The sequence below is a fragment of the Glossina fuscipes genome, unplaced genomic scaffold (assembly GCF_014805625.2).
Source record: "Glossina fuscipes isolate IAEA_lab_2018 unplaced genomic scaffold, Yale_Gfus_2 1, whole genome shotgun sequence".
Taxonomy (NCBI): domain Eukaryota; kingdom Metazoa; phylum Arthropoda; class Insecta; order Diptera; family Glossinidae; genus Glossina; species Glossina fuscipes.
The window spans coordinates 2,520,852-2,540,955 of NW_023998415.1; the positions used below are offsets into that span (position 1 = coordinate 2,520,852).

At 32.8% G+C, this 20,104-nt stretch overlaps 5 protein-coding genes across 8 annotated transcripts in view; 2 read left to right on the forward strand and 3 right to left on the reverse strand.

The window, feature by feature from the left end:
- The window catches only part of LOC119631393 (protein ECT2), a 41,937-nt gene extending 36,211 nt beyond the window's left edge, over positions 1–5,726 (reverse strand). For 3 of the 4 annotated variants that reach the window (XM_038023555.1, XM_038023550.1, XM_038023552.1), the window contains exon 1: positions 4,931–5,726. In XM_038023555.1, the coding sequence (XP_037879483.1) occupies positions 4,931–4,961 (31 nt within the window). In that variant the 5' untranslated portion in view covers positions 4,962–5,726. The remainder of the gene's footprint in view (positions 1–4,930) is intronic. The other variant, XM_038023553.1, reaches the window with a different exon arrangement.
- Positions 5,727–6,301: 575 nt separating this feature from the next.
- On the forward strand, positions 6,302–7,848 carry LOC119631814 (bifunctional peptidase and arginyl-hydroxylase JMJD5). Its single transcript, XM_038024334.1, has 3 exons — positions 6,302–6,580; positions 6,637–6,793; positions 6,854–7,848. Exons 1-3 carry the CDS (start codon positions 6,302–6,304, stop codon positions 7,630–7,632), a joined length of 1,215 nt encoding a protein of 404 aa, XP_037880262.1. The 3' UTR covers positions 7,633–7,848.
- Positions 7,849–10,109: 2,261 nt separating this feature from the next.
- On the reverse strand, positions 10,110–12,642 carry LOC119631354 (B-cell receptor-associated protein 31). Its single transcript, XM_038023486.1, has 2 exons — positions 11,919–12,642; positions 10,110–10,581 (listed from the first exon to the last, which is right to left on the reverse strand). The coding sequence occupies exons 1-2, from the start codon at positions 12,420–12,422 to the stop codon at positions 10,384–10,386; spliced, it is 702 nt and encodes a 233-aa protein (XP_037879414.1). The 5' UTR covers positions 12,423–12,642; the 3' UTR covers positions 10,110–10,383.
- Positions 12,643–13,853: 1,211 nt separating this feature from the next.
- On the forward strand, positions 13,854–14,670 carry LOC119631824 (protein DPCD). Its single transcript, XM_038024346.1, has one exon. The coding sequence runs from the start codon at positions 13,940–13,942 to the stop codon at positions 14,585–14,587; it is 648 nt and encodes a 215-aa protein (XP_037880274.1). The 5' UTR covers positions 13,854–13,939; the 3' UTR covers positions 14,588–14,670.
- Positions 14,583–15,371, reverse strand: LOC119631825. Its single transcript, XM_038024347.1, has 2 exons — positions 15,315–15,371; positions 14,583–15,259 (listed from the first exon to the last, which is right to left on the reverse strand). The coding sequence occupies exons 1-2, from the start codon at positions 15,336–15,338 to the stop codon at positions 14,666–14,668; spliced, it is 618 nt and encodes a 205-aa protein (XP_037880275.1). The 5' UTR covers positions 15,339–15,371; the 3' UTR covers positions 14,583–14,665.
- Positions 15,372–20,104: the final 4,733 nt, after the last annotated feature.

Genomic DNA, 20,104 nt, shown 5'->3' on the forward strand with positions numbered 1-20,104 from the left:
TCAAATCCCTCACCGATTAAGAATATTTATTTTTATTTATTTATATTTTATTACTACATTTCACTGAAAAGATGACGAGAATTGTTCTCAAAATTCAAAAAAATTCTGCTCACTGAATACATTCAGAACTAATAGAGAATTTAAACGGATAGGAACTACTGCCAGATAGAGGGATGTAATTTTTGCAGCATTCTCTTTGACTTGCATTTGTTGAGCGCTTCAGTTAATTCTTCGACTTTTACGTTACGTTAAGTAAAAGCATTAAATAAAAAACTCTCTTCTAAGCCAATTTCAGGTTACGCTAAAGACGACCGACAATGCAAACTTAAAAATCTTATCAAAGATGCATGAAAGTGATCGAAAACTTCTCTTGCCTCAATTGATCAACAATGCAAAGTCAGTAGAATAGTATGGACATAGTTAATACGTCTTGCGTTATTTTAACTAAGGAAATAGCGGAGGCAATCCGCCGCCATGCAAGAATGTTTCAACGACTTCAGATTTCTTCCTTCCTCCTCCCTCTTCTTTAACATACTGAACTACCACAAACTGATGACACATATATATTTATTCGAACAATAGTTTTAGCACCAGGGGAAGAAAGTCTCTGTTGCAATGGGCAATTGCAGGCTGGGCACGTTGCTGCGGTCAAGACGTTTTGTACTGTAAATTAAAATATTTGAAAGAACGTACTTCATATAGTAGGATCTGTATAACTGGGTGTCGCAAACTGAAAAAGCACGCACAATCAAAATAACACTTGGAAAAATGAAAACTAAAGCATGTGCTTGAAAAGTTCTTGACTTGAGTACAGTGTAGAAGAAAGATATATAAGGCATAAAAACAACAAGGAACAAAATTTTCGTTTCCTTTAGACCGAATCATAGGTACCTAACAAAATGTTGATACGAGTACTAGTGCAAATTTATAGCGACCGGTGATATAAACGCACCACTAAACGCACACCTGTAACGAGTAAACTACTAATCTTTTGTTGCGCTTGGAAATAACAGAAATAAGATAGAAGTGTACGAAGAGTGAAAGAATTGAAACGTAGGACAAAAAAGAGACGGTGAAAGTGGAAGGCCGCTAGACAGTAAAATCTAGTCTGCAAGTAAAAGACAAAGTCTCTGTCTCTCTCTCTCTCTCTCTCTCTCTCTCTCTCTCTCTCTCCTTCTCTCTGTCTTATTTTAACTAACACCTTTGTGTTTCTTAGATCCAAAAGATTCGCCATTTTATTTTATTTTTATTTACATAGTGAGCATGATTTAAAACGTCCAGGAATCTCTCTAATCATAGCTCTCGCGAACATCTTTCTCAGATTCTCATTCCTTTTACTGAATTTTGCTGAGGACGAAAAATTTTTTGTTTTTCTCTTTGAACATATTTTTATATTACAAACGTTATGATGAAATTATCATAACTGGCATCATCGTCGTAATTGTAGCTACAAAATGAAATTTATTTAGAAATTTATGTCTACGAGATGACGAAAAATTATCTAAAAATAATATCGCATTATTCGTGACATTCGAAATTTAAAGGAAGCAATGTTGAAGACGGCAACTAAACACGTTTGTTAATTTTAGAATAAGAGCGCTGACGACGGCAGAAGAATCTTCCGTCAAAAAAAAAAAGAAAAACACTACATAAGGTATTTTACCTTTAAAAGAGAGAAAAGAAGAAAGACGCAGATGGAGGGGGAGAGAGAGAGAGAGAGAGACAGAGCGAAAGAGACAGACAGAAAAAAAATTAAAAAAGAAAAACGAGAAAAAGGGAGAAAGACGCATAAATTGAAGATCAACACCACCACGCAAACTCTTATTAATCAAGAAAAGTTGGCATTAAAACGAGTGCAACACAAGTGCCATTGAAGTTGCACTTACTACTCACGAGACAATATGTACCACCAATGACTCACTTATTTCAACGTGCTTAGCATCCCGTCGCTTTAAATATAAAAGCGGAATAAAGAATGTTGTTGAAAATCGAAATTCTTTGCTCTCTTCTTGAAATTTACTCCATATGTTTTCCTACATAAAATAAATTCAGCAGAAGGAGCAGAAAAGCGAACATAAAGAGAAACGATAAAAAAACACATGATTGAATGATAGATTTTACAAAAAGCTTAGGTGAGAACGGAAAGACGAAACAACATAGAAACTAAAAATTTATTATTAAAAATTTTCTTTTCCCCATTCGCGTACATATCCTCGTAAAAAAATGAAATGAAGTCCATTCTACGCGGTGAGTCCAATACTGAGATTGAAAAACCTATTCCTAGTTTGGTAAAATCATTCTTGGATTATTAATCAGTACCACTCAAAAATGGAAAAATTCCTAAGGGGTGCCGCCCTGCATTACTTGAATCAATATCTTTCAATGTACAGATAACACTGCAAACGCTAGCTTCTACACCTTCTTGTATACGGAAAAGGCGTAGTATAAGAAGGATGAAGATACAGCGAATGATACAAGTAAAGTGTAGAACGAGAAGCGAAAATGCTAGTGAGCGTCTTCCTAAGACGAGTCCCTTCATACCTACTATTATTTAAATAAAAAGCATAGAACAATTGATCGATTAACATACGCTACAAAATATAATCGGTATGTCGAACGGTATCGTATATACATTGTCACATTATTTGTCAACATTCTGCAGATTAACGGTATAGCCGAAGCGTTTTGTCCGTACAATTTACCTAATTATACCCCGGAAATTGAATGGACATACATGGCGAATTCCAAAAATTACATATAATTTTCACTAGTGCTTGCTAAGCAGCGAAAAATAAACTTTATCTTGAATTCCCATTAGACCCGATCCCCCAAACAATGATTTATATCCAGTTATTAACATAACAAAAATATTACAAAAAACACTTAAGGGCTTATTTGAAACAATAAAAGAAATGAGTGTGTACCTTTTCCACAAATACATAGGCATATAACAATAATAAAAAAAGCGTACAGCTTTCGAAACTTTCGCTTTAAATTCATTGTGAGAGTATTGCTAATAACTAAATCCTATTCAATTGCTCGCATGAAACCTCCCTTAGTCAAGAACAAGTAATTTAATGTGAACGTTATCGCTCTACTCTATTTGGTTAGAAATTTAGATGTGATATCTTTCTTTAAGAATCATTAAACTCAGTTGCAATGTTTATTGGCTTTTAGTAATTTTGGCAAATATTCAAAAAGCGTTTGTTTAGTGGTTATTTTTCGTCTTCTCTTCTCTGCCAGTACTTATTTTATCTTCTTTATGTTTGTTATTATTTTGCTTAACAAAAATTTTGCAAAAAAAAAGTATTTAATTGCAAATAAGATAACACTTATGCGCTAACATTTCTCTTATGACGTCAAATCAGTTTTTTTACCGGCCACTGAAGGATGGGGTGGTACAGTCATTTTGTTTTTTTTCCATTCTGTATGTAACAAGTAAAAGGAAGCTTCAGAGACCCTACAAAGTGCATATGTTCGGGCTCACCGCGAAACATCCGACTTCAAATTTGATAGGCCTCCGCCGAATATGACTTTCTTAATTGTTCTTATTTCAAAATATTTATTATTCAGCCAATAATAACGGTTTTTTGACGTTCATTTAAAAATGAACGAATTCTTCGCACTAACGCAAAAACGTATTTTACTGAAAAGAAAACATAGGAATATCCGTAGATAACTGATCAGCTGATTGACTGATAACCATCGTACACCCCAAAATATACAAAAATTGACACTTTTTTAATTGTAATGCGATGCGTGCGATTCTATCTGATAATATTACTAGAGAGAAGCTCTAAGCCAAGCTTAGCGGAAGAATTTTCCAAGGCCCGAAAAGACAATCCACAATTTGTCGTATCGCAAAATACATTCTCCTTCGTTTTCTTCGTTCCAAGTAGTTAAAGTAAATAATAAAATCGTGGACATTTTTTGGCGAATTATATTCACACAAATAAAAATTATATTCCGCCATGGGCGAATCTTTTATACCCAACCTTAAAAAAAAGAACTAAATATATAAAATTTTAATAATCTTTAGTAGTAGTTTTAATAAATCTTTAGGAGACGTACAGACAGACGGACAAATGTTTCTAGATCGATTGAGAGTGTAGTTTGATGCTAAATAAATATTACATATATGTTTCGATTATTTCTACAGGTAAAAAAATGGGAAGTACCAGTGTATTAAATTCAATAATTTAGATCTTTTTCTACCTAAAATTACCATTTTCAATTTAATATTATTGATTTATTCAGACTACACCGACGCTAAGCATGGTGAAGACGTAAAGACGCTCTAATAAAATGGACGACTTTTAATCAAAATCGTGATAACTTGGCAGAATGTGGCATCAAATCAAAGTTACTACGGTTTAGCAAATTTAAAGCGAAAACGGAATTGTCTACTTAATATCGAAAACTACTAAAAAAATTCTACTTTTCTTAATCAAAAAAAAAAAATAAACAAATTTAATCCATATTGAACTAATATATTTACTATTTTTTTTTGTTTTTTTTATCTACAAATTTTTTTTAGTAAAGACACTTTGTGTCTACCACATTCAAGCTCTTTTCCCATTAGTTTTTCCTTATCTTGCATTAATTTACTTTTCTGCGTCGCTCCTTTTTTTTGTAAAAACATATGTTTTTTATTTACTATTGGCATAATTGTTTTGCTCAACAAAAACTTGGCACCATTTAGACCATCTAGAACTAAATCAGTCTTTATGGAATTCCATATTTACTGCGAATTCTATATAGGATGCGACAAAAAGATAATAGCATCGTTATAGGCGATAAATTTTATAATTTGAAATATTTCCCTATTGCACATGGGGAATGAAAAGATTTACTAAAAACAACTGCAACACCAAATTAAAAAATCAAATAGTTTATACTTTCGTCAGTTGTTTACATTTTTTGCGCTTACCACTGTTCGATTGCTCGTCTATAGTTTTCATGATGTTTGTTTATAAGATTTTTGTTACAAATATGCAGTGTAAAATAATATGTAAAAAAATATCCAACCATTAAAGCTTCTCCCAGAGAAGCTGTACGTATGTAACTATTCAAAAATGTTAACCGAAAAATAAACGTCAAAAAGAAAAGTTTTCAATTGTTTGAAAAGTTGGCGGTAAGCCTTCACTCAAATTTATAAATTGGGCAATCTTTTAATGGACACGTATTTAATACACTATTAATTACTTTTCTCGAATAGTGTCTCAAAAGTGTGGCAATTTTGGCGGAATTGTAAAAATTTTACAGGATTAGAATATTAGTAAGAGATTTTATTTTTATACTTATTTTTTCTTTTATTTTCTTTTTTACACATTTATTTTTTAAGGAATGTTTATGTATATCCTTGTATTTTCTTTCCTTTCTTACGTATTATCGATGAGTTTATTAACGCCGATGAGTGTGTAGTTGACAAAAAAAATTCATTTAAATGTATCTACATGCTTGTGGGATGCTCAACAACCACTTACACATAAAAACACACATACGTACTTGAATTGCTCTTGTTTTCTGCGATTTTTTGTATGTTCAGCGCAATGATTTTTTTTAACACACTTTCCTTTTTTTTTGCTTTATTAAATTAAATCTATCGACTTCTGAATGTAAAAGCGATTTTTTCTATAATGTGACTTCAATGCCATTTCGAAAAAATTTCAACTTCCATCGCTTCCTTTGATGTAAAATTTTATTTTGTTGAGTGCTTTTTTTCTTTTTTTTTAACAAAGCCTACTATTTATTTTCATTCTTTTCTTGTTTTTAATTTTAACATTTTATGTTACAGTTCTTATTGTATTCATTTTATTCAAAATTAAGAATTTTCTCTTTTTTCTTGCTTTTAACATATTTTCCATTAAATTCTATGACTGACGCGCATCCATACATTTGTCGTCGAAAGGCGAATAATAAACTACTGGCGGCTTAACAAAAATTAAAATTTCCAACGATCGTTTGCTATGTTTTTGTTTTTGCTTTTTATATCGCTGCGATGTTTTTAATAATTGATATTTCAAATCCATTATAAGGATTGGGTATAAAACTATGGGATTGAGGATCAATCAACCCAGTGACGTAAACTGAACAAATAAGTGCAGATCAAATTACATAAAAACCAAAGGGGAATGCTTATGAAAATGAGCCCTTCGCTTGAGATTACTCCAGATATGTTCCTATTTTGTTTACGGTTTTCGTTTTGTATTAAAACATCTCCCCGTTCATAGAATTTATTAAGATTTTTTCTTAATATGGCAACATAGTGATTTTGCTTTGCTAGGCGTACACGGTTATAATGGAAAATTTGGAAGAGTTGCAGGATTTATTACCGAAATATGAAGAGATTGAAGAAATTTTACTGAAAAATCCTGAAGCGAACTATGTCATATCATTAGCCTTGAAAGTATTGAAGGATATCGTCCGAGATTTGGATAAAACAAGTGAACAGTGGGAAGAGAGCTCCTACTTAATACAAGCGTTAGTGGACAAATGCTGGGAAAGTATTCATACCGATCATTTTAGTAAAATTCCTTTATACGTAAGGCAAATTTATAGTATAGCTTGCTACTTAAAAGTGAGTATCATATGAATATTTTAACAAAAAACACTTTATGAAAATTCTTCAAAAAGATTTTCTTTTTATTACTAGAAAATAGGGAATTAAAGCAAATTGAAAAATGCAGTAAAATACTGGATGAAGCTCTGCTTATAGGCTATTCTCAAAAACTTTATGAGAATGGCGATAGATTGGTGGAGAAGTTAATGCAGATCTTTAATGATAAATTGAGTAAATATGTAGTTACATAAAATTCGTAGACTTAGATTTAAAATTATAATTCTCTTGCAGATTTAGTTGAGGATTTAAAATTGCCAATAATAGAAAATCCACCACGCGTTAATGCGTTATGTGATATACCAAGATTAGAATGTCCTTCTGTAGAAGTATTTAAACGCGGATATGTTGAACGAGAACAGCCTGTCTTGCTGCTTAACACATTAACCGAATGGCCAGCTCTAAAATTATGGCCTGATTTGAATTACATATTAAAACTGGCTGGAAATCGTATGGTGCCTATAGAAATCGGTTCCAATTACTCAAATGAAGAATGGTCGCAACAACTAATGAAATTGCGCGATTTCCTAGAAAGACAGTTTTCAACAAGTAGCGGGATATCGTCGCGGAAAGTAGAGTATTTAGCTCAGCATGAACTTTTCGAACAAATTCCTTTGCTTAAAAAAGATTTCAATGTGCCGGATTACTGTTCTTTGCGCTCATCTAATACTGACGTAGATATAAAAGCTTGGTTAGGACCGGAGGGGACTGTGTCGCCACTTCACTATGATCCTAAACATAATTTGCTTTGTCAAGTTTTCGGGTCGAAACGTATTATTTTAGCCAGTCCTAAAGATTCCCAAAACTTGTATACTCATGAAAGTGAATTTCTTAAAAATACCTCTCAAATCGATGCCGACGCTGTCGATTATCAGAAATTTCCTTTAGTAGCAAACGTGAAATTTTATTATTTAAAGCTGCAAGCGGGGGACTGTTTGTATATGCCTCCCAGATGGTGGCATTATGTAAGATCTCTAAGTCCTAGTTTTTCGATAAGTTTTTGGTGGGAATAAAATAGCTATGAAGCAAGAAGACCAATTAACTAAATGTACTACAAAATTTTTAAGTTGCTTATCTAAACTGTTAGTATGCGGGCCCCAGGCTTGATTAGATAAATAAATGTTTCAATTGCTTTTATCTATATAATGTATTTAATCAATGAAAATAAAATTTCTATTTCATTTTTTGTTTGACCCTTAATTTGTGCCGTTATATCGACTGGAGCTATTTCTAATATTAAAATAAAATAATACTAAAAAAATTAAATGTGACTTATATTTATCAGCAAATTTTTCTCTTTACGGCCCTGTTTGATGGAACAACATTGTGCCGTATGTCTGGCATGTTTTTCCTACATATAAGCTAAGCATTCTCAGCCATCCGAGTTTTTCGGCAAAGCAAAAATCTGACAGCATCAGTGTCTCCATCGTCTTCATCCGAACAGAAATTCGTTTCAGACATTTTGGAACCACCAAAGTATTGCCAAAAAATCATTCTTTATGTTTATTTAAGCGATGCTGTTCCATGATTTTAAATTTATTAATGTTTGCGTACGCGGCTCCCCTCTCGCATATTTTTCAAATTTTCTGATTAAAAGTCTTTCAGTCGTTAATAGATTCAACATTTATCATTTTTTTATTGCCAAATTTTATCTTAAGAATCTTATATTCGAAGATAAGCCTATAGTTAATCACCATGCTAACCAGGCCACCGCCGTTATGTCTGCCTGAAACAATCCGCTAAACGTAGTGTAAGGGACTGGTTGTGTATGGACAGTTATTTTTCTTTCTAGAGTCATCCGTTAACCCCGCAGCAATTAGTGTACATTGATATTCTCACCCTGGAATGAATGAATTTTGATTGCTGGCTGCCAAGGTTATCAGCTTATATTGCATTGACGCAGCGTTTAATAGATTCCTCAGGGTGTAAGAAAATATTTCAGATCCCTACTAGACTGATTTCTTAGAAAGCAAACTCGTCAAGCGCTAAAATTTCTATACAGAAATCGAAAAAATATTTGTCAAAAGCAGATATGTGATGCAGGAAATCGAGCGATGGAAATGACTTACCAGTACAAAATGTGCACACGCTCCATATAATCGTCACGTTTTCCAGCGAATATCGTTGGGAAACACACTGTTTTCGGTTAAAAAATTCCATATTAACAATGGTGAATTTCATACAGTTCATAAAGTTGTTTGTAAAAATCATGCGCCCATTAGCACTATTGCTTACCTTACCAAAATGCTTGTTTTAAGCAAGATTGACTATGCTTTGACAATTTACAGCAATAGCTGCAAATCTAATATCAATATCCTTAAGCCGGTCTATCACCAGGCGGACGACGTCCATCAACACTATTATAATTGGAAACTAGTCTGCTAGCTTTAGAAAGTAGACTTTATGGGTTAAAAGGTAAAATCGTTCCCAAGCTTCTTAATTCAAACAAATCAATTCTCGATGAAAATGTGAGAAAGATTATTAGTGCCAAGAAAATTCGAAAGTCGCCGCCTTTGACCGTAATTAACTATTGCTTGTACCTCGGAGAGGAGTTGAACACTTCCTTAAAAATTTTCCGCTATTTTGGTCTTAAAACCCCATGGGTTTTGAAAGACTACCCTTTTGACATTTCGCTGTCTATGCACAAGAAAGAAGACCCTCCAAATCACGTCTTCAGGGATCTAATTGCTGAAAAAACCCAATTACTGGAGAGTAATGGATGGAATCTTTTATACAGAGATGGTAGATGCCTCAGTACAGGTTCTTCTCAATCACATATTTCACGAAAGTGCGTCAACTTTCACAACCGAAGCCAGAAAAGTTAAAGAGAAAATTATAGAAGTACACCTACAATACCGTTATCGGCACTACTCTTCTATTAACCCCCAATTAGATCCACTTTTATATCCAACAAATGCTAAGAAAATCAGGATCTGAACATTTTCGAGAATTCGCCTTAGCCATACAATTGCAGAACAGAATCTCAATACAATATATTACTTTGCTAAAACTATTACGCACAATAATTACTTTTATAAATTAGAGCCGATAGTCTGTGTTGCTGGTGCTTTAAGAATTTACTTCATTTTAACAATAATAATGATAATGAATAGTAAATGCGAAGAGGATATCAATCGATCAAATTTTGGAATGGCTATCTTGTTCTAACTTATACGGACACTCCAATCACATGTCGTCTCCTTTTGCAAAGGTCATTACGACGATAGTATTTGAAGGTCTATTCACAATCTTGATTTGTCTTGGTTATTGCAACTGCAAAAATTATACCGTCATTCTGTTCCCGTCGCGTTGTTTAAAAGAATGCAATGTCGTCAAGCATAGGTGTCATAAGAAGTGAAAACCATCAAGTTTTATTTATTTTTATTTTTTATTCTCATTAATATTGTTAGTTATTTTTTTAATAACTATTACAAAAAAAAAAAAATTCAGTTTAATTATTATTTAGTAGGACGAAAAAAACAAAATCCATTAGCAGAATGTGCAAAAAAAAAACAGAAAAAAAAAGTATTTAGAAGCTTTGTATATAGTTAAACTCGCCCACACGTAAGATACAACTAACTTATGAAAAAACCTACATTAACAAGAATTAATAACTTAAAGAAAGGAAAGGAAGTGAAAAGATTATAAAAAATTTATATGTATAACGGGGTTGAGAGAGTTGAATATAATTGCTTTTGGCAAAAATTTTAATTTTAAAGGCTAATAATGGATGTGCTTGTTGTTGTTTTAATCAAATTCATAATTTAATTGGCTTTCTTATCAGCCTTGTCACCGCCCTCGGCGTTAACGTTCACTTGCTTTTGTAATTTGCTGTATTCCTCCGTGAGACGATCATATTCCTTGTTAAGACTCTCAGCTTGCGATTTCAAAGCTTCTTTATCCTTCTTCTCACGATTCAGCTCCCCAATTAACTCGTGAATGCGCTCCTTCATCTTGGTGACCTAAGCATAAATAAATGCAATAATACGTTAACGCGAATATTCTGTGTAAAAAAATTTTTTTTTTTTTTCGTTTGAAATTTTTCCAAAGGCCTTTTTAATTGAATTTTTTATCAACTAAAATGAATTGTGATATATTTGCATTGAGTCCTTGTACCCGTTTCCTCAAATTTGTTAACTGTTAAAAAACAAAGGAAAAAAACAAAGCCAACAATGGGGAAAAACGAAAATATTAAGAATTCAGGAGCAATAAAGACAATGAAATATCTTTTTCATGCAAAGCTATGATATTGAATAATATAAGAATTTAAAAAACTAGTGGCTTCCATACAAGAACTCAATACGAAAATTAGACGAAACCAAATAAAAATACGGAAGTTGTTTTGAGCTTATCGCGAGAATTTGATACTAAACACATCTCAATAACGTTTAAGCAGAACGATCTGAATGATTTTCCCCTAAAACTTTTCCATAATCTGCTGTAGATGGTAGTGTTACTAATAGCGAACAGACTTGGGAATTTACTAACATATAAAAAAAACAAAAAAATTTGGTAAGGGTAAAATAAAGCTTGCTCGCTATTCTAAGTTTTTGTGAATATATTGAAAACAGCTGTTTTATCAACTTTAAAATTGTGTAAAAAAAAGCTGGTCGGCCACAATCAATTCAAAACAGTTGCCTCTTTCAGGGACAGATATGACTATCTACACAAAATCTCAAGCTTATCGACACTATTTGGTAAGATCTGCTATATGTACGAAAAAATCACCCAAAAATTGAAAATTATTTCGAAATATCTGCTGTATATAATGGCGTCACTCATAGCAAATGGATTTAGGAATGTAATAACACATACAAAAAATCAAAAAAAACCTACGCGGATTATGTATGCAACAATTGAAAAGTCAGCTATCTATTTCCATTTTAAGGTCCTTTGTTTTATTTGCAACTTGAGGAAGATAAGCCTTCAATACTATGAAGCACACGAGTTACTCATTTGTACAAAAGAATGTTCGTAAAATTAGTCAAAATGCCGTCAAATTTATTTGCTTGTGAAATATACCCGGTACGTTGACACAAATCCTTTTTTTTTTTTAGTTTACTTTAAAGCAAACACAATTGCACAGGCATTAATAATACTTTCACTGCTAAGGTCTATTTTTAACTTCACTCTTACTGTTAATACCAGTAGTGGAAAGAGATAGCGCAAAGATTAAGTTTTATTTCAATCAAGTAATGCTTTTCCCTTCACATCTATAGGCTCGTAACCATACCGTGCTACGCTTCTGATTAACATGCAGAGCAATAATAGAATGTTTTAAATGCTTTATGAAACTTACCTCAGCTAATGTGCTATCTTCTTGAGCTTCATCAGCTTTTTCGGTATTTCTGTCTTCCATCAACGAACGTATAGTTGCAGAAGCAGATTGCGCTTGTTTTAACGACGCCTCACTTTGAGCCAATAAATTAGCCTGTACCGAGATTAATGTTACTAAACGTCGTATAACCAATACCAAAAAAATTGCAAAACCAGATATGTAGAAATTACGCTGAGCTCTAAATAAGCGCATACTATGCTGCATTTCTGTGTTCAAGTGAACGTCTGAAGAATGTTCTTGAGTGGAATATTTACGCATTTCGCGAATAGCTTCCAATAGAAACAAAACTAATACGCCCATAATAAGGCAGAAGTAAAGATGCGCTTGTTGAGCTATCATAGCCAAAAATTTCGATTTGAAGAAACGACTCCATTTGTATGGGCTAGCCACAGGTAAAACTAATAAGAGTACCACGCAGATTTCAGCATATAAAAAACCGGCTATCAAAGTCCAAACCAGACCCATTTTTACAATTGAATTTTATTGTGCTGCTGCTGAAGTGTACAGTTCTTTTTTTTTATTATTATTTTTGATGTGAATTAATATTGAATGTCTTTCTTTCTCTTATATTTCAACAAAGAATGTCTGAAAAGTGCGATACAAAACGTAAATCAATTCTTGTACGAAAGAAAAATGAAAGTAGAGTTATTTTTAAAAATTCTTACTCTTTTATGCAAAAATGTTTTTGTGAACACGTATATGTTCAGCAATTTTTTTTGCTATTAATCACTTATTTCATCAGATCTAAAGAGAAGCAGTGGTAAGAAAGAGACGCACGGAGTGCGAGCAAAACCGGTGAATGGAAATTATTTGCTGATTGTAATTTTCGGTATTTTCTGTTAAAAGTAGTTGCCATACTGATAAATTTTTTTTTTAATTTTGAAAAAAGTATGTATGAAAAACTATTCCAATTTAATAAGCAATCTAGAACAAACGGAGATGGTTTTTCTTTACTAACCTCTCCCTCTTCCTGCTGCTTATTGTCATCTGTCGTTTCTTGCATGTTTTTATTTAGCTTTTCGTCTATCATAGATTCGGCAGCCTTTGAAGCAGATCGAGCTTGTTTAATTGCTGCATTATTTTGCGCCAACAATTGATTGATGATTGAAATGAAAGCGATTATTCGTTTCATTACTATAATCAAAAATGTCGCGAAGCCTGATATGTATAGATTACGTTGAGCCTTCAAAAAATGCATTTCCTGTACAATATCCAATTTCATCTGGGCATTTTTCTCCTCCACTTGCGAAAATTTTCGCGTATCCACATAAGCACTTGCAAGGCAAATAGTTAGTACACCAAGCATTAAATAGAAAAAACGCACCGTGTTTTGCTGTATTCTCTTTACAAGCTGCGATTTAAACAAGCGGCTCCAGTGAATTGGTTCAATGATAGGCAGCATTATTAATAATATTACTATGATTTCCAAGCAAAGAAATCTATCTATTATAGCCCATAAAAAAGTCATTTTGAGAATAATTTCAATAACTTTTCGATGAAGATTTCCCAATAGGCAAAACAAAAATTAATTGAAATTGTCAATCAGACAAGTCTTCGACAAAACGGTCTTTGATAAACTGACTGAACTGAACTTGAATTCAAAGTATATTTTCCAAAAAATTTTCAAATGTTGCTTTGTTTTTCATCACCACAACCTTGTTACCGCTTTTTAAAAATGTGAAGCAGTTTCATTTAAAAAAAAAAACTAAAGCAATTTATCATGGAAAAAGTTCTATTTGACAGCCTATTTAGGTATTAAAAATTACTACAATTTGTTTTTTTTTTTTAATGTAGGCGTGTTTAATTATTTTTCATGATCATAAAAATTACAAAATTGTTCTTATTTTAATCTGCAGAACAGTAACCCTGCCGCTACTGTCGTTTGTAAAAATATGACAACAAAAGCAAGGCATGCTTGTTTATGTATATCGAACAAACAGAAAATTTGAATTTGTTTTTTCTATTGATTCGAAACACTCGCCATGTCTTATGGTAAATGGTTAAATTACTTAAATAGCGCGGAAAAGAGTTCTGTAATAAATGGACGGAGCCGAAAAATACATTATAAATTTCCGGACGGTCAACAAATGGCTGAAGAATACAGTATGGATACAGGAGTTTTGCAGAAACGGGGTTGGCGTAAATCTCAACAGCTATTGGGTGAATCAGAATGGGAAGTAGAGGTTGGTGAGGATTATCGTCAATTAGGCTGTGCGGGCGATACCGAACAGATGTCGAATGGAGATAATAATTTTACTGTGAAAATAAGCAATACGGAACCTATTTTGAGTAAAAGAATAACTAAAAAAAACATTGAATGGCGCATACGTAATCTACCCTACCCGATCACGGTATACCAAGTAATAGCTGATTGCACGAAACGAGCTATTGTAGTGAAGACCACTAATAAGAAGTATTATAAGGTTATAAAAGTGGAAGAATTAGACCGTTGTGAGCTATTGCCATCCCAAGCCAATTTATCAACTCATCATCAGTACAATACTCTAATAATAACCTATCGTAAGCCGGATTTAGTATGTGAAATGGAAGCTCAGGTGCTCTTATTGTTAAAAGATATAGAAACTGAAACTGATATGGGAGAATTATTACAAGGACTATTAAAACAATAAACAATAGTAAAATGTTGAATTCTGTGCAGATTTACTAGAAAAACATAAAAAAAATTGTACAAACCTTAAACTTAATTACTAGACTTTATCTGGTCGTTTATATAATTTATCCACTAAGCCTGACGTTAAAAAACCACTATAATCGAATGAAGGCAATTCTAAGGGAGCAAGTGACGGCATGTCATCTTCATTCTGCGAATGCTCCTCAAACAAACTTGAATTTCGTTTATTATCTTTGCAATCGCACTTTTTATCCTTATCGACAACTCCACCATTCAAATACAACTGAGAACTATGATGATCGTGACTTTGCAATTGTACACGATGCATGCTTTCAAAATCCTTTATAGTTTTATCTATGGACCTGGCTATCATTTGAGCGTTGTTTATTATCGTTACTTCGGCCGATTTTCCGCTTAAATTATTTTCTATTGGCGAAGGTACGATTTCTTTAACTTTTATTCTTTCATATTGCTGTTTACGCATTGAAATCTGATGTAATTTTCTTTCGTAATCCCATTTTTGCGTGTTTAAGACTTCCAAAGATTTAGAAATTCTTGCATTTTTATAGGCATCTTGTAGGTAATACAGCGATGTCTCTATGGCCTTATAGGCTTCATCAAAGTCGTGACGTTTTAGCAATTTCTCTGCTCTTCTCTCATGGAAATGAGCCTAAAAAAGCAGTTTTATAATAATGTTTAATATGACACAAATTTCTCCGTCTTACCAAATTTAAAGGAGCACAATTCATATTTCACCGGACTTGCCTACAATACCATCTTTTCTCATAAGTACTTCTTAATGTTGTGTTTACGTAAAATACTTGATTCTATGTTTACGCGAGTTTATAAAGCAGTGTTGCCAATCTAAAAATAAACGTGAACTGCATTTATTTTTTAGTTCTTGTGGATTGATATGATCAACGCTTAGTTAATGATATCCATATGGTACACATGGTTTATAAATACCAATGTGTAAAGTCAAAAAATATAAACAAGACAGAAAAGTATAGTGATTGTAAGGAAAAATTAGTGCAAATGAATTCATTACGGTTTAGGTTACCTCAATAAGTTAAAAGAAAAAAAAAGAAATCATATTAGAAGACGGACTTATATTGAGTTCTAACAAAACGAGAGGCAACTGTAGATACACAGATAGACATTTATGCAACTTTTTTAATATTTTGTCTGCTTTCCAGGCCTTGGTGATTTTACGGAGTTAGTAAATCACAATTTTTTATATAAACGAACAAACATAATATGTTCATATTTTGGAATAATTATTGAAAACATCTTAAAGTTTTTAAACCAATGCTTATTTTTGTAAAATTTGATTAGATGGTGTGTTTTTTTTTATTTGTTTGTTTACATAGAAAGATATATGGCTTGAAAAGCTCAGTAAAAGCCCTACGATTATGTTTACAACTAAGCCGGCAATATTGTTCAACTTTGCAGCAGACCTCTTTGCCTTCGGACGAGTTAAGTTGTTTTATACGCAAGCGTATGTAAACGATTCGCGTTATCAAAAAAAAAAAACGCGTGGTTTTAATTCGTTACCATCATATTAATTGTATGTCAATCCTTAGGAACCAAGAACAAATCTTTCATCAATGCGAATTATAAAGAATTTAAAGCATTGCATTTTTCACAATTTATTTTAACAATTGTTAAGCTCACGAGGACCGGCTTGAACAATAAATTAACGATTGTCGGTTGATTAAATGGACATTGTCTTCTGGCAGGAGAACGGTTTTTGATATTTAATCGAAGAGTATCATCAAAGGATAATATAATAAAATAGAAAGTAGTAAAAATCCATTATAAATCTATTAACACTAAAAAATATTATCAAATTGAAGCTTATTCACAATAACGGACTTTTTTTGCAACATATCAGATTCAAAAGGGAACATACCGAAAAGTTATACAATCGTTTGATAAAATTCGCAATTTTATTAAATTAAATTTTATTTCTAGAAAGTACATTACAAGGATTTTGTTCGACGTCAAGACTGTTTTCAAATCCTTTTGACGCGTTGATTCTTCAAACTTGAATGCCTCTTTGGGTTAGCTTAGCTCACACTCCGTAACAATTAGTGCAGTTTGTCCTCAACGGTCGTGTTTTCAAGCTGAATATTCCATATTTGCTGCGACTCTTTTTTTTTGTATCGAAATTAGTACCTCTCGCAACAAACTTGCCAAACAACTCGTTAGTGTAAATCTTCTTCCATATGCTAATATAAAAACCTTAAGATATAAAGACATTCCCTGGAAAAACAAAGTCAAATGTTTAGATGTATCATTAGATTTAAATCTTACCTTTAAGTATACCATTAATTACATCATCATGCTACTAAAAATGCTTTGTAGCCTTGATTAGCAGAGATTCCAATTTAAGCACAGATAGTTAACAAAACTGATCATATGATCATATGATATGTCCAATCATTCAGGAAATGTGTCCTATTCGCGTAACCCGTTGAGGGGCAGAATTCTTTGTGAACGTCAGCAAGGAGAAAGAAAGAAACTGAGAGGTGCTGGACTCAGTCTACGGGATTTGGTCCCAATCGATAAGTATTATGTCTTTACCAACTGAGCAGTCACTATAACTGAGACTCAAGAATAGTCTATCTCACTGAGATTTAAATCCTTGAACGCCCACTTCATAGTCGCGATTCTTCTACACATTCATCTACCAATGCTGATGAAAAAATCGATGGAATTGCTTCTAACGTCAATATCTGAATCTGAAATGGCTCAAAGTGGAGATATGGGGGAGAAATTATAGATAAGAAATACTTTTCCAAAACTATTACAACATGAAAAAGTTAGATGGAGCTTGTAAGAAATTTCTTGTCGTTGAAGTTCAACTGTTACATCCATAAATGTGATATGTGATTCAATGCGATTTCTAACAGTCAATTTTCCAGTTTAACAGGTACCTTACCTTTGCGACGATTTCGACTTCGAACTTGCGGCACAGGGCACATTAAGCTTGCGCGGATGTATGTAACACACAGGTGCGCTTAAAATAAGGCCACATTTCATTATTATTATGAAATGATTCTGAATCGGCCTAAGCCTGTCTGTCCGTGCATGTAAATTAATGCGTTCAAGCAATTTCCAAGATATTTTGACGTGTTTTGACTTAAGAACGAAAGCAATTAAAAATGAATTGAATCAGTCCGGGAAAAATTTGTAAGTTTCAAAATTCCTCGACAAAAATGTAGCAGAAACTAAAGTGATGATGACAAAAAGGTCTAATTTTCACTGTTTTATGATGAAAATCCGATCACAACAGCAATTTAAGATAAAAAAATTAACTGCAGCAAATTTGGACCATCTGGATCTATATTTCGGATCCTACCATGTACATATATTTTCAAGAAAATTGATGAAACTAACCTGTAATACGAATCCGAGCCTATTTTTGGATCCTTTTCCAATATAAGAATTTATTGGGAAATTTTTATTTTTTAAGGCAGAAAAGTGCAAATTTTAATATGTTCTAATGAAAGTTGATCTATAATAGTAGTTTGATACAAAAATTAACTATGCTGAATTTTGAATATGTACCACAATTTTTGAACGTCTTCATCAGCACAATCAGACTTACGAAAACTAGGCTTTTATTTGCAAAGATATCCTAATTTTTAATGTACAGTTCCGTAATAGAAAGTTCATATCAAAACAGGGTACAATTTTGTGTTCTATAGCAAAAATAAGAATTATGTTAGACGATGTGATACAAGGTATTTAATAATGAACAATCGCAAAGGAATCCCAATTTTAAAAACGACATCATATTTGGTATTCTATCATATGGGAAAATGTCGTCAATTTTGATTATGACAGATTTCACAATACACGTGGGCGCCTGATAGCATAACCTGATACAAAATACTACGGAGACTCTCCAAAGGAAAAAAAGGGAGATGGTTTAATAAAAACCCCGAAAAGTAAACAAAAAAAAAAGGGCAAACCATCATTCTGTGGTGATCCAGGTTTCGCGCAGTGTACGTCCTTTCGGCTAATCTTGGCGTTTTTAACATTAATTTGCTACGCGCAGCATCGAGGAAATAATATGTAGATACTTACCACGATTCGGAGAGGAATCTATTTTTAATTCTCGAGTGAAGGATATATATAATTCTCATTTAGCCAAAATATTGAAAGAATAGATCCAAGGTTAGCTAATTTTTTTCGTTAGTTAAAAGAACATTTTATTATTTATTATTTGATTGTACATTGTGTGAATCACAAAAACTGTTATTAAATTAAATATATTATGAACATTAAATGCAATCATACTAGGTTTACTAAACTCTTATAATTAATGAAAAAATAAAATGGTGAGAGTGCAATAAATATATGAATACAATAAATATACGAAAATTGATACTGCATAGCCATTAAACAAATTGAGGTGTGTTGTATTGCGATTGTAAGACAGGATTCGTACGCAACATGTAAGATATTTTGGGGAGAGATGATATATTGGCTTCACCGATTGGCATGGGACTGCACGCTTCCTAATTTTACAATTTATTATTATATTAATAATAAAATGATAAATCGCTTTTTTTTTGCAAGAGCACAACAATTAAATTTATGCGCATGTAAATAACACCCACAAAGGCTTGAGGTGCGCTCGTTTTAATGTCTTGTGTCATTTAACTTTACAGATTGCAATTTTGAGGCATTTGAACGAAATTTGGTACTGTGACCTGCTTTGACCCAAGGACGAAACGCCATCGAAAACGGTTCGGATCGTATCGCTTTTTCGACCACTCCCTATACGACGCCCCACTCTGAAATAAATTGCAATTTTCTCTCCTCTCAGATAAGCATTCCTACGGCAACTAAATGTTTATATGGTAAAAATGTCCAATCATCAAACTGTCATAGTAAAAATTGTATTAAAGTATTGCAAATTAGACCTTTTAATCAGTTTTTGTAGGAACGCTTATAAGAGAGGAGCTTCGAAAAATTGTCGTAACTGAACCAAATTTTTCACACGAACTGGAAGTATGTCGCGATTACTCACCGACTTTTGTCGTGAAATTTTGACAAATTCTAGTTTTCAGTTTTTTATGCGAAGTGGTCTAGAAAGTGGAGTGATCCGAACCACTTTCAATAGCATTCGTCCTTCGGTCAAAGTACGTCAGTGTACCAAATTTCATCAATAACACAAAGATCAGGCTTAAATCAATTCAAAAAGTGCTTCTAAACCGATGGATATAATGCAAGGTGGGTGTATCTTACGGCCATCTGAGTATTACTTGTGTCCGCATGAACTTAATATACCCTATAACACAAGTTATGAAATTTGATATACCTATGACGTGTTTTAGATGAAGGACAAACGTTATTGAAAATGGCTTGGGTAGGACCCATATTGAAAAATTGTATAACGTCCGCGTACATAGGTGTAGAGTAGAGGGTTCCTGTCGTTCCTTTCGTTCTTCACAAGAGAACAATATTTTATATAATAACGGAATTCCGTTAATAGGTCTTT

Coding starts and splice junctions, on each gene's coding strand:
- LOC119631825 (XM_038024347.1), bottom strand. CDS start 15,338: ATGAATTGTGCTCCTTTAAATTTG. Junction 15,260..15,314: donor ATTGTGCTCCTTTAAATTTG/GTAAGACGGAGA, acceptor CTGCTTTTTTAG/GCTCATTTCCATGAGAGAAG.
- LOC119631354 (XM_038023486.1), bottom strand. CDS start 12,422: ATGGGTCTGGTTTGGACTTTGATAGCCGGTTTTTTATATGCTGAAATC. Junction 10,582..11,918: donor AAGATAGCACATTAGCTGAG/GTAAGTTTCATA, acceptor ATTTATGCTTAG/GTCACCAAGATGAAGGAGCG.
- LOC119631814 (XM_038024334.1), top strand. CDS start 6,302: ATGGAAAATTTGGAAGAGTTGCAGGATTTATTACCGAAATATGAAGAG. Junction 6,581..6,636: donor GTATAGCTTGCTACTTAAAA/GTGAGTATCATA, acceptor TTCTTCAAAAAG/ATTTTCTTTTTATTACTAGA. Junction 6,794..6,853: donor GATCTTTAATGATAAATTGA/GTAAATATGTAG, acceptor ATTCTCTTGCAG/ATTTAGTTGAGGATTTAAAA.
- LOC119631824 (XM_038024346.1), top strand. CDS start 13,940: ATGTCTTATGGTAAATGGTTAAATTACTTAAATAGCGCGGAAAAGAGT.